Source organism: Lonchura striata, chromosome 4 (genome assembly GCF_046129695.1).
Source record: "Lonchura striata isolate bLonStr1 chromosome 4, bLonStr1.mat, whole genome shotgun sequence".
Taxonomy (NCBI): Eukaryota; Metazoa; Chordata; class Aves; order Passeriformes; family Estrildidae; genus Lonchura; species Lonchura striata.
The window spans coordinates 48056454-48069247 of NC_134606.1; the positions used below are offsets into that span (position 1 = coordinate 48056454).

Here is a 12794-nt window from a genome sequence, read left to right on the forward strand (position 1 = left end):
TGATTTTCCATATACATACATATATATATATATATACACACACACACACATAGATTTTTTTTAAAGCAAACTTATCTACCCTGAGGTAAGCAGAAGTGATTTCTTTTCAATGGGTGACTGAGAGGATTACTCACGGTACTTTCCATTTGTACAGTTTTATTATCTAGGATTATTGGGACGAGGTATGCAAATTGAACATGCAAGCAGTGATGATAAAGTAGCAACTGGAACTATGGCAACTTGTTAGTAGTTACTTGTTCAGTGTTCAAAAACATATTTCTGCTGCAGAATGTCACTAAATGAGTAAGATGGTACTCACTGCCTTATGAAGTAAGGGATGGGAATAATGCTGCAAGTGTGATTGATTCATACAATTCTCTTTTTGGCTTTCAGCCATGATGCAGTCATATGCTTTATCTCTGTCAGAGTACAGCTTTTTTTTTTTTTTAAATAATGAATCATAGTACATCCCACTCCATTTCAGAACCAGCACATTGCCTTTCAAAATGATGTCACAACACTTAATGCTGCTGGCTGACTGCCTTAACAGCAATCAGAAAGCTGGACTAAATAAATACTGTATATTATTTGCCAAAATAATTTGTGGTTGTGTTCTCCAGTGCAGTTTCCAAGATAACCACTGACTCTACTTGAAACTTGGCAACTTTGTTCTACCACTTTCAAGCTCCAGTTGTGAAGCTAGCTTACAGATGCTGCTACCATGAGCAGCATGTCTAGAACTACTGTGCAGCAGCCCGGTGAGAGAGGTAGAGGGGTCACTCCCTGTGACCAGCCAAATATGACAGCTCTTCTGGAATTCCACCTTGACAAATTGTCGGCTTTTTAAAAAGGACTTTACTTGGCTTCTGTCAAAACACAGAATACATCTTCCACTTGGAACTAAATGGAACAAGGGATTTAAAGTCACTGCTTAGGCACACTGATAAAAACACTACTGTCCATGCAAGTAACGTAGGACTGAGGCACTCCCTGTAAACCTGACCAGGGTCAGTAGCATTGATCCAACCTGACCTTCATGTATTTTCAAGTAGCAGATTTGCTCCAAAATATGATTAGGGGGTTTCCCCCCCCAACCCCCCCTTTTCTTTAGGGCTGTCTGGCTTTTGTTAATATTTAAGAGAACACTGTGGAAGACACAGACCAGCAGCATCTGAAGTGCTTGGGCAAGAAGGAACAGTCCCGTCCAACTCTGGCAGCTGAAATGTCCATTTCAGCTGCAACTACAGGTTCTCCCAATTCTGCATGCAAAAGCCAAAACATTTACAACCTTGTATTTCTGCTACCCAGTGCAGCACTGGTTCCAACAAGAGACCTCAGAAATCTGTCCATCATAGTAACTCAATAACTCCACAACAAGCGCACGTTTCTTGTTCTTTAAACAATGCTGACATGCCAAAGTCTAAGACCATGTGCACTATATAAAAACAATACCAGTTTTCCTGGCTAAAAGCCACCACAATGAATCACCACAATGCCAAAGTTCTCATAAAAACCTTACTACCAACAGTGATAGCTCTGTAGATTCTGGTGCCTCAGTGTCTCCTGTTCAGCCTTGTTTTCTTTTGAAGATTTGTTCGGAATGGGCAATACAAAACCACTTTCTGAGGTTCCCTGTATGCATTCACAAAGAGTTTTTTTTATGCCACTTCCCAAAATGTAAAAACGCTTTCCACTGAAAGATAACTTTTGAGTTTTCACGTCACATTAACAGCAGTTTAGTGCCACTACCAAAACACTGTTGTTTTCCACAGCTTTGCATTCCCTTTTTTCCCTCCTCCCCTCACCCTGGCTTCTGGATTTAAATGTTTCCTGACTTAACTGGCAGGGCTCATTCTAAGCTTTCCATGAGAGAGACAAAATACTGCCCAACAGAGATTTTTTTTTTTTTTCATTGGTTCCAAATGGTGGTTTTCTGCGGGATAAAATCCAAGATGGGTACATTGTTTCAGAGAGTTAACAGCAGCCGTCAGATCCCGCTGTAACTCGAGTTTAGACAGAACTATTGACCACTGACATCTCCTTGTTGAGTATCTTCGGCAACCACGTCCCGTTTTGCACTTTACAACCTCCGAAGTGCTATAGTGGAATACACATGCAGATACACAAGTGAATGTGTGACTGCACTCACCCCCTGCTGCAGTAAGTCAACCTGCCATTAACACGCGAATAGGACGGCCTCATTAGCCGACAAACAACACCCACTGACCTGCTTTCACTAGGGACAGTGTTATCTGCTCATCTCTGAAACTCTTAGACTTCACATTGAAAAGAAGAAGAAGAAAAGAAAATTATGCTGAACATATATTCAGAGCTGCCGATCACTGCTCAAAGCCTGCACATTGGCATGCTGCTCATCATGGAAAGCAAATCTTGTGATGAGATCTTTAGCTGCAGCGTTTCGGTGAAAGCACGCTAGACCACATCACTTTTCCCTTCACCTCACTCCGAAAAGGAAAATTACTTAGCAGAAAAGAGTCTGCTGAATTTCCAACACTCAGACCTCGAGCCGAAAAGCCCCCTTTTAACTCTGGGCAAGAGAATCAGTGTTGGTGTCTAAGAGGGTGATTTAGCGCCGATAAACGCCGCGATGCGAGCGAGCGAGCGAGCGAGCGCACACTGCCGCGCGTCCGACTCGGGCGCGGCGAGGTTGTTGCTCTTGTCTGTCATCTGGCGGGGAACGAGCCTGACCTCGCCGAAAGCGTTATTTTAGGGGAGCACTCTCGGGAAAGTGATCCTCCTTTTCCTCCCGTGGCCACATTGTGCCCCGACGGCGGGGTTTAGCAACGCGGGCGAAACACGCGTGTGGATCAGTGCACGGAAAACGCGAGGCCCCGCTCCGAGCCCCCGCCTCGCCCGCACGCACTTCTCCCTCCCGAGCCCCCCGGCAGCGCGGTCCGCTCGCCACGCCGGTGCCCTCCCCAGGCCCCGCCAGCCCCCCGCCTCTCTCCCCGGGCTGCGCCCGCCTTTGTGTCCGCCCGGGGCCGGGGAGCGGCACAAAGCCGGGGCGCCTCCGGCCGCCGTGCCCCGTCCGCAGACAAAGGCGCGGGGAGGGGCGGCGAGGCGAAGCCCGGGTCCGGCCCCGCGGGGAGGGGGCGGCGGCGCCCCCGCAGCCTCTGTCAATCAGCCATGTTGGGGACCCACGGCGGCGCCCCCTCCTCGCCGACCCCCGGCGGCGCGGCGCGGCGCTGCCCCGCGGCACCTCCCGGCGGTGCCGGGCGGGGAAGGCGGCCGGCGCGGGGATTCCGCTCTGACCTCTGCCGCGTCCCTCAGCCTCGCCGACATCCAGCACGCACAGCCCGGGCGCCGCGCTCCCCGCTCCTACAGCGCCGCCATCTTGCTTCCTTCTGCTCCTTGGCGAGCGCGGCCGGGCCCCCGCATCAATATGCGCGCGGCGCCCTGACGTCGGTGCCCGCCCCGCGCACCGCCCCGCGCGCGCGGCGCGGCTCCCCCCGGTCCCCCCCAGCGCGCGGCGCGGGGGCGCCCCCAGCACCGTCACCGGCGCCGTCCCCGTCCCCGACCGCGCGGGGCTTTTTTCCCGGCTGCTGACGCTCTTCTGGCCTTTTGGGGATTCCCACCCCCGCCTTCTTGCACCCCTCCGCCTTTTCTGCTTTCGCCGGTGGGTTCGCGGGACGCGGCGGGGCGGAGGGTGCCGCCCTCCAGCGCCAGCCCCCGCCGCCCCCCGTGGGACATCCCCCGTCCCGCATCCCTCCCGTCCGCGGGGGCCGGCGGCACTTTCCCACGGCCCCAGGAGCCCGTCTGCGGTGCGGCGGGCTGCTCTGCCCCGGCCGCGGCGGGAGGCTCGGGAGCGCGGCTTGGTAGTGCGCGGTGGCCGGCTGACAGAGTAAAAGAAAAGCCAAGAAAGAAAAGTGTGGGTGGTGGTGGGGAATAAATAAAATCTCCTCAGGCTTTCCCAAAATGAAGCCCTGTGCCCGCAGACACCGGGCTGCCAGCGGGGATTGCTCAGCGCGGGGTGAGCTGGACACTCATTCCCGGGAGCGCCCGCAGCCCCGCGGCTCGGTGCGTGACGAACGGGACTAGCGGCACCGTTCCCAAACTATGGGCTCGTGGCTCGCCGCAGGAGAAACGGTGTCGTGCCCGCGACAGATGGAGCCGCGAAAGGAGGTCTGGCTGCCGGTGCCAGCCCCGCAGCCCCGGGAGCGGAGGCTGGTGCCCCCCGAGCCTGCCAGCCCCGCCGGCGGGGGACAGCTCCCCGCTGCCATCCCCTCCGTGCGCCGCTCGCCGCCTTGCACCGGCGGAGCTGGAGCCCTTCCAGCTGGGCAGCTGCGGGGAGCAAGAAGTAAAAGTATGCAAAATCGCCTCTCTGGGAACCGGCGCTGGGCTTTCACACCGCCGAAACACCGCCCGGAGCTCCGAGCGCCGGACGGATCCCGGGGCCGCCCCTCCAGCGGGTCCCTCTGCTTCCCACTGCGCCAAGTAGAGCAGCTCCAAGGCTGCTTTCCTCTGGCTTGTCCGGGACGCGTGCGGGGCTCGGGAGGATTTTAGGGGACCATTCGCTTTCCGGCCCTCTCCCCATCTCCGATGTGTCCTTCACCCCAGAGAGTACCAGGAGAAGGTCTACAAGCACTGTGTTCAACAGTGGTGCCCAAGAGATGCTGAATCTCCATCTGTCCCTTGCCTGGCAAAGACAGGCTGGTGAAAAAGGGCTTCAAGATGACAAAGATGACAAATCCAGTGCATTTGATGCAGATCAGTGATTTCTAGGAAGTTCAGATCATCACTGAGTAATTTGTTTTTCATATCACAGGTTGTTTTCTGAGTCTTGGTTTTACTTTAATTTCTGTGAAACGTTTCAGAAGTACACTAGAGATAAAAGTTTGCCCCTTACAACTTGCTAAAATAGCTGGTAGCAGAGTGTCACTTCTGTACCTTTGCGAAGGCTCGCTCTCCTCAGCCTTTGGAAACGTGCTGGAGCTGGCTAGCCCTATCCTGTAGGAAAATACATGGGGTTTCTAACAAAGACCTTTGTGTTTACTTCTGCAGAGCTGACTTCAGCAGCATTTCGTTCAGCCTAAATTTGTGCAAATAGAGTCAGGTCTCTCTTTTCTTGGAAAAGTAAATGATGCAAAAAATGCTCAAGGTCTGCGTCAGTTTTGCCATTTTTTTGGTGCTTTCACAGCAACTTGCTTGATTTCCAGCAGGCTTTAATCAGCATTTAAAACTCTTTTAGGTTTGCCTGTTTTATTAAAGCCTGGAGTTGCTTTATCCCTTGGTGTGGCGCATCCAGCTGACATGACAAGGAACGAACATGCTCAGCCTCTCAGTGGGTTCAAAGAGCTTTCTCGTCCCTAAGCTGCTCTAAGCGGCTCTAACTGCAGACACCTCCATCCTCTGCACCGTCCTGTTCTGCCCAACCAGAGCTCGGCGTTGACAGGGTTTGGCGGGGCCTCTCTCTGTGCTTTTCTCCAGCAATTTGCATTGCGCTGGGAGAGGTGACCATCCTTTACATGATCCCTCCCGTGCCCGTGAGCCCTTTGTGGCTGGAAAAGGCAGGTGGCTGGTTTTGGCAGGAGAGGGTAAAATGGGAAAGAAAAGAAAGGAAGGAAGGAAGGAAGGAAGGAAGGAAGGAAGGAAGGAAGGAAGGAAGGAAGGAAGGAAGGAAGGAAGGAAGGAAGGAAGGAAGGAAGGAAGGAAGGAAGGAAGGAAGGAAGGAAGGAAGGAAGGAAGGAAGGAAGGAAGGAAGGAAGGAAGGAAGGAAGGAAGGAAGAAAGAAAGAAAGAAAGAAAGAAAGAAAGAAAGAAAGAAAGAAAGAAAGGAAGAAAGAAAGAAAGAAAGAAAGAAAGAAAGAAAGAAAGAAAGAAAGAAAGAAAGAAAGAAAGAAAGAAAGAAAAAGAAAGAAAGAAAGAAAGAAAGAAAGAAAGAAAGAAAGAAAGAAAGAAAAAGAAAGAAAGAAAGAAAGAAAGAAAGAAAGAAAGAAAGAAAGAAAGAAAGAAAGAAAGAAAGAAAGAAAGAAAGAAAGAAAGAAAGAAAGAAAGAAAGAAAGAAAGAAAGAAAGAAAGAAAGAAAGAAAGAAAGAAAGAAAAGAAAAGATTCTCCAACAACCACCAAACCCAAAAGCTACAAGCAGGAGTTTGAAACTGAGCTGGGGTTCTTTTGTTTTCTGTGTTCCTGTGCTGAAGATAAGGGACTGCTCATGCAAGTTTTACCTGCACACATGAGTGTGAGAAATGCATTTTTTAAATGCTTCCTGACATAGGTGTGGTTCCCTTCGCTATTCTTTGCTCTCTCCCACTCTCTCTCTAAACTTTACTGCCCTAATGACAGCCTGTTGTAATCACGAGGCTCAATAAACTCAGTTGCAGTCCTGCTGAACCAGCAGTACTGTCTTGCCTGCCGGAGCACAAGGCACATTTACTGGAGCCTCCTCTGCACCACCAGCTTGTGCTCAGCTATCTCCAACAAACCTCCTAAGTGACCCAGTGACATCCTGCTGCATCTTGACAAGCCAGGATCTTTTGCCTTCCAAGACAATGGCTTTCCATTGTGCATACCCCTGTCAAATATAGTGTGCTCTATAGTACATGTTACTTGGTATCTGTTAGCCTGATGGGAGGGACATGAACCTAAATTCTCCCTTGGAGTAGTTCTGTTTGCTTCAATGTATTTATTGAATGAGACATTTTGCCCCATTTTGCTTTGCCGTATCTATCAAACAGGAAGAAAAATGACTGAACATGACCACAGTGAGAAGTGACATAAAACACCCCCACACACGCTTTTCACCCTTAAAGAGTTGGGGGCAAAAAGTCTTTTACCTCTCAAACATGCTGTTCCCTGAGTTAAGCTGTATGCATTCCTTAAAGCAAATATTTGCTGTAAAGAAACAGATACGCAGCTTCTTTGGAAGTGTGCTGAAATGTGCTTAGATCAAACAATGTTCTGGAGCTGTTTCTAGAACTATCTCAGCCACACCATTTTTCACGGGCAAAATGTCAGGTGAAAAGCATCCTGCAATGAAGCATCTGTGTGTACAGCATGTAATTGCACACAATTAATCCAGCAGTTTCAAAGAGTGTGGGCTTTGCCCCTGTCCTAGAGGAAAACTTGCTCACTGTGTACGATGTTGGGGTGGCCAGGATGAGAGCTGCAGCCAGATTCCTACTGCAGTGAGCAAACCTGACTTTCTGAAGGAATGTAATGTACGTGGCCTCCTCAAAGCCCCAAATGAAACATCCAGAGAGATGTACAGTGCAGACAATATTTCATCCTGTACCCCACATTGCAGAATAAGTGGGTTTGTATTAGCTACCCACTGCACATAGCTTTCAGGAACAAACTGAACTCTGAATTTCTGTGCAATAACCAGTTCAGAGCCATAATTCAATTGTTTCTGTGACTTCAAATTTTCATGTTGTTTTTATTCATGTTGTCTTTCCCCCATAATAAAGTGTGAACAGCTACATGAGGTGAGGGAAAGAAACTTGCTACGTACCCCATTTCACCTCCTCGAGCAAACCTCTGGAACCCAGAGAACTGTCTGCTGTAACATGATGGTCCTGCAGAAAATCTCTTGTGTCCTTTCTCCACACAGACATTTGTCTCTGTCACGAGGGACACTGATTTCTCATGGGCCCATGTCTGGATCACAGCAGCATGCACCAGAAGCCCTAGAGGGGCAAGGTGAGGGAAAGGGAACTGTTGTTTTTCTTTGGTTTATACTTTCAGCAGGGCTTTTTCAGGTCCTGAGACATCTGCTCATCCATGAGCTTGATATTCCAGCCTCAGAGCTGAGGGATCACACTGATGCTGTGGCTGCAGCTGTGCCAGCAGGCAGCAGGAGGTGGCCCTGCCAGACTCATGTTGATAACAGGACGCCACCTCACTTTTTTCCCCTAAATTCATCAAAGATCACTATTTGTCATGTCTTTACATTCCTACCCTTGACAGTAAGGGGCTTTTCTAGGGCTGCACAGATACGTTGCTGCAGAGAAGACACGTAGGAGTTCTGTTTGTCTGTTTGGGAGTGAGGTGCCCAGTGGCTGCAATGCCTGCAGGGGTGCTGTGATGAGTTGCCTGCCCACTGCTGTCATTCTGTTGGTGGGAGATATGTGTTTCCTAAGAGCTGTAAATGGCTCACTTTTTAAACCCTTGACTTTTGCCAGTGGGTGTAGATGTCATTGTGGTACTCTTCAGTGTGTGTGGCTCTGAGGTGGCTGTAGCCTTGTGATTGCTAAGGCATTTATGTCTGGAAAGCCTGAATTTTGGCACCCTAGACATCTGCTATGCAATTTCTTCCCCCAGGATGATGGTTGGGATGAATGCCCTAGGGGAAGGAAGCCCCTGGCAGAAGAGAAGGGATAAGGGAGGCTTAAACAGAGGTGAAGCGGGAGGACCCTTCCTGAAGGTGTAGCTTGTCCTTTTGGGATCCCAAGCTTGCTTTCTCATCATTGTAGGAGTAAAATCTTGAATCCTCTACACAAGAAGCTCTACTTAGGGGATGAAGGGAAAAGTCTGGGCTGAGGGATGGACAACCAGGTCTGTGGTAAGTCCTGAGGAGTGGCACTTTACTTTGTTGACTTCTGGTAATAACCTTCCAAGAATGAGCCAGAAGCTGACCTGCAAAGGAAGAGCACTCAGCAGTGTGTCTAGATCATAGATGTGACTGAGTTGGTAACATTCAGGATCAAAATAAATTCTTCCTCCCCTCCCCAGCCTGCCAGCATTGCTCATTTGTGTTCCCTCCTGGACTGCAGCACCTTTGGGAAAGGCAGCAAAGCTGGGAAAACAAGTGTGAAAACCCAGTACCACAGACTAACATACACAGTGGGACAGTTGCCCTTCCCCAAAACACCTCCTTGTGAGAGAGCAACCAGTCTCACTCCATCAATCAGGCTTGCTGTGGAATGTTCTCCCACAGGCAAATGTCTGTCACAGCAAAGTGTGGTGAGCTGTGCTGTTTCTGTGGAGTGCACTACGCAGCCATCAGGTGGCTTGAAGCTACACCGTCAGTCAATCCAGCTCTGGGGAGGAAAACTGTGCTTTTAACCCTCCTCAGAATCGTTGAGCAATGACGTGCGACCAGGACTGCTGCACTAGTGTCAGGTTCTGTATGTGACAGTGTACATCTCTCACTGAATTTCTGGGTTAGAGCAACATTTGGTAGCTGTATCCATCCATCCTCTGATTGTTGGAGGAATTAAAATCCTTTGATAACCCCTGAACTGTGAGCATTTTGCAGCTGCATGAATAGCTTGGGGTTTGAGTGGACTGGGCAGGAAAGGCATGCTACAGCTGCCAAATCCTCTACTGATTTTTTTCCCCCTGCCTTCTCTACTGATGTTTGGTTTTCTCCTTATCTTCAAAGCCTTCCACAGCCTTGTGGGTGGCATCCTGGCGTGGATCCTTCCATGCTGCCCATGGGGTCTGCTGCACTGCTCAGCATCGCCTCGCTTGCTGGCAGCTCTGGCCCTGAGGCTCCGCAGCAGCGTTAAGGGGGCAAGCAGGTGGAGGAGGCCATGGAGTCTCCTGTGTGCTCCTCCTGGCTTCTGCTGGTGACAGTGATGGAGGGGAATCCCTTTTGTATGATGAGCCTTCAGCAGCAGTGTGAGAAGAGCCTGTGTGAAGCAGGGTGCAGGCTTGGTGCTTCTGCTGCTGGAAATCAGTAGTGTTCACTGTGCCTTAGAACATCATGGTAGAAAATGAAGGAGGGACTGGGCACTGATCTCCTGAAACCACATTTCCAAATTAGGTTTGAAAATGTTTGAAAACAGGCTCCCCGTGTCTGTAGCACTGAAGAAAGGTGTCTCTGTTCCAGGTGAGCTTGATGTCCACTGGTGACACTAGTGACAGTCTCAGTAATCAGTACTGGTCCCTTTCAGTTAGATATTTTCCAATGTATATATTTTAACATACAGCTTTAGGTATCAGGAATTTGGTAATTTTCTACAGTTCATCTCCCAATTAGGAAGGAAGAGGTTTTGCTGTTAACTGAGAGAAGTCAAGGATATGTGCCACTTTTTGCAGTGTAGCCTGTGATTTCCTGGCATATAATGAAAGCTGGCTCCTAAGAAAGTCTTGCAAAGGGAGAAGTGCCAAGGGAAAACTAGAAGGGACTGATGAAACAGTTAAACAGGCTGATATACAGACACCTGGGATGTGATACAGCAAATGGCAGCCTTTGGAAGGAGCCTTAGTTGTGTGTCTGGGCAGGAGCTGGGAAAGGCAGGGGCTGCAAGGTTGTGTGACTCAAAGAGCTTTACTTTTTCATTTTTAATCATTAGTCATTTTAACAAGCTCAGAAGGACTTTACTTGTTGGTTGCCGTTCTCCCAGTGCATCCAGATGAAAAACCGAAACCTTTTAATGGGGTTGCCATTACCCTGTGACTCAAAAATTCTCAGCCCTTGAGCAGAAGTGTCATGTTTGTTCATATCCTTAGTGCAGGCACAATTATATTGAGTTAAATTCTGCCTAAATCAATTTTACCCTGTAAATGAAAGCTATATGCAAAGCTAACTGCTTTGCAGCATGCATTTAAGCAGCTAAATGGTATTCAAAATCAATGTAAATGTGTGTGTGCCGGTGATCTCTTTAGCGTGGATTTTCTAATCTAGAAGCAATGTATAAAGAAGGTAAATGTTGTAGCTGTCTTTGTCTCTTTTGATTTCATTCTCTGGCAGAGCAGTTTGTCTGTGGTCCTAGCTGAGCTGTCAGCTTGCTTTGATTTTTTCTTACATGCCTGCTACTGATTTAGGCAGGGAGTCAGCACCATATCTCCTCAGGGGCAAGACACACAAGGAACACCCATTTGGACATGAACTGGCAGTAGCCTAGGGTGTTGCAGCTCGAGGAAATAGCTGTGCATTCAATCTTGTTTCTTTGGGTGAAAGTGGGGATGTTATATACAGTTGCCCTTCTGCCCTTCTTCAAAGAGCTGTTGAGAAGCTCTGCTGAAAGATACAAGCATACATCAGAGTCACAGTCACTGCATTATATTAAAAGGTACATTTTTATCTCAGGATTTGAAGAGTGAGAAGAGTAGACTGTCAGAGCTCAGTAGCTGTAAGGCACCAGCAGAAGCCCTTGCCACCCTGAGCAGCTTAAAAACCCCACAAATTCTCTCTTCTTTCAGGAAAAGGCAGCTGCCCTCCTGGCTCACTGGGGCAGCTTTCATTATCACAATGTCTCCTCTGTCATCAAAATGTAACAATATGTGCCCCTTTCTGGCTGGCAGCAGGGTGATGCAGGTGGGATTTGCTTTTGGTCCCTGCCATCAGCAGGTACTTCAGGCAGGGATGAGGCCTGGAGTCCAAAGCATGTTCAGAGGTCAGCCTTAAACTGGCAATAGGCACTTTGCATGCAGCCACTGCCTCCTATGTAGTATGCCACTGTCAAATTGAAAAATAGCTGTACTGCTTCTTGGTGGTGGCAACATGCCCTGTCTTCTGCTTCCCTTAATAAGGTGTTGAGAGACAAGGAGAAGAATGATTTTATGAACCTGGTAAAAAGTTAAAAAAAAAATATATATAGCTTTTGGGATGATGTCTGCCTTGCAAACTCCATCTCTGAAAAATTAGGAGACATATTAAAAAGTAATTGCTCTAATAGAAGAAGGTTATCTGTGACTGAGGACTCTGACTGCCACATAGCCTGCAATGTACTTATCTTATTTCCTTCCATCAAAAAAAGCTGTGGATGAGCTCTCCACCTCAGTGGCAGGATCCTCAGTTTTCTTCAGTACTGAGGGAGTAGGGATGCCACTGATTTGAGGCCCTTAAATTGAAGCACCTTAAGGGGCACAAATTGTAGAGGATATTTTATGTCATTTTTCAAAAAATTCAACTACTAGATGTTTTCAGGACATCTCAAATTAGGGACTCACTTTATGAGATTTTTACTTCCAGTCCTACTTTGCCTTACTCTTCCATTTGTAAATAAGAACACTAATATCCTTATCAGCAGAGGGATTTAGCAAAGATAAACAGATTTGGTTTTAATTCCTTCAGAAATCATGCCAGAAGTACAGAAAATAAACAGGAAGTATTTGAATACTTAGCACAGAAGCAAACCAGGATTTACCAGGCACCACAGAGACTCTGGCAGACAGATTACAGCTTGGAAAGACAGATATCGAAGGGCATGGCTGATTTAGGAAAACTAAGCAGAGAAAACGGGTTAAATTTTGTGACAAATACCAGGAAAGGCTGTTTTTCATCTGACATTCGTGAGGAAGCAAGAGGAAGATTTATTGAATGACTTTGGAGACAGATAAAGAGGAAAGAGAGGAGGGTGTCAAGAGGAGAGTTGTTATAGCCCTCTTGGTGGGAAGGGAGATGTTTAGGAAGGTGCTGCACAAGCAGCTGCTGAGCAGTCTCCTCCTGGCAGGGAAGGACACCTGCCCCCTGCCCACAGGTCCCCAGGAGGGGCACAGGCTTGGCATCAGCAGAACAGGCTGTCTGGAGCCAGCAGCCCCGTGGTTCTGTCCAAGGGCAAAATGTGCCCCACAGGGAGGTATCCTCTGGTGTTCACAGCTTGGTGAAGCTTTGGATGGAGAAATGCAGCCAGCTGGAGAGCTTCCAGCAATATATTAGATGAGGGAGTTCAGAGGTGATCTGCAGGAATGACAGCTTATACAGCAAAGCTCTCCCCCAAGCAGAAGGGTTTGGAGTTGCTGAATTGGGATTTTGGCAGCTGTGAGGACATGGTAAGTCATCTGCTCCATGTTAAATTCTGTTAAAATGCTGAGCATCAACTGCCCTTCACATCCTCTGGAAATAAAGCAAGAAAAACCTGGGCTAACTGGCAGCAATGCACATC

The 12794-nt window shown here is 48.6% G+C and overlaps 1 protein-coding gene across 2 annotated transcripts in view; it reads right to left on the bottom strand.

The window, feature by feature from the left end:
* Window positions 1-3409, bottom strand: part of TET2 (tet methylcytosine dioxygenase 2) — a 71185-nt gene extending 67776 nt beyond the window's left edge. For both annotated transcript variants that reach the window (XM_021531460.3, XM_021531459.3), the window contains exon 1: window positions 3274-3409. In XM_021531460.3, coding sequence (XP_021387135.2) covers window positions 3274-3303 — 30 coding nt within the window. In that variant the 5' untranslated portion in view covers window positions 3304-3409. The remainder of the gene's footprint in view (window positions 1-3273) is intronic.
* Between the last annotated feature and the right edge of the window lie 9385 nt (window positions 3410-12794).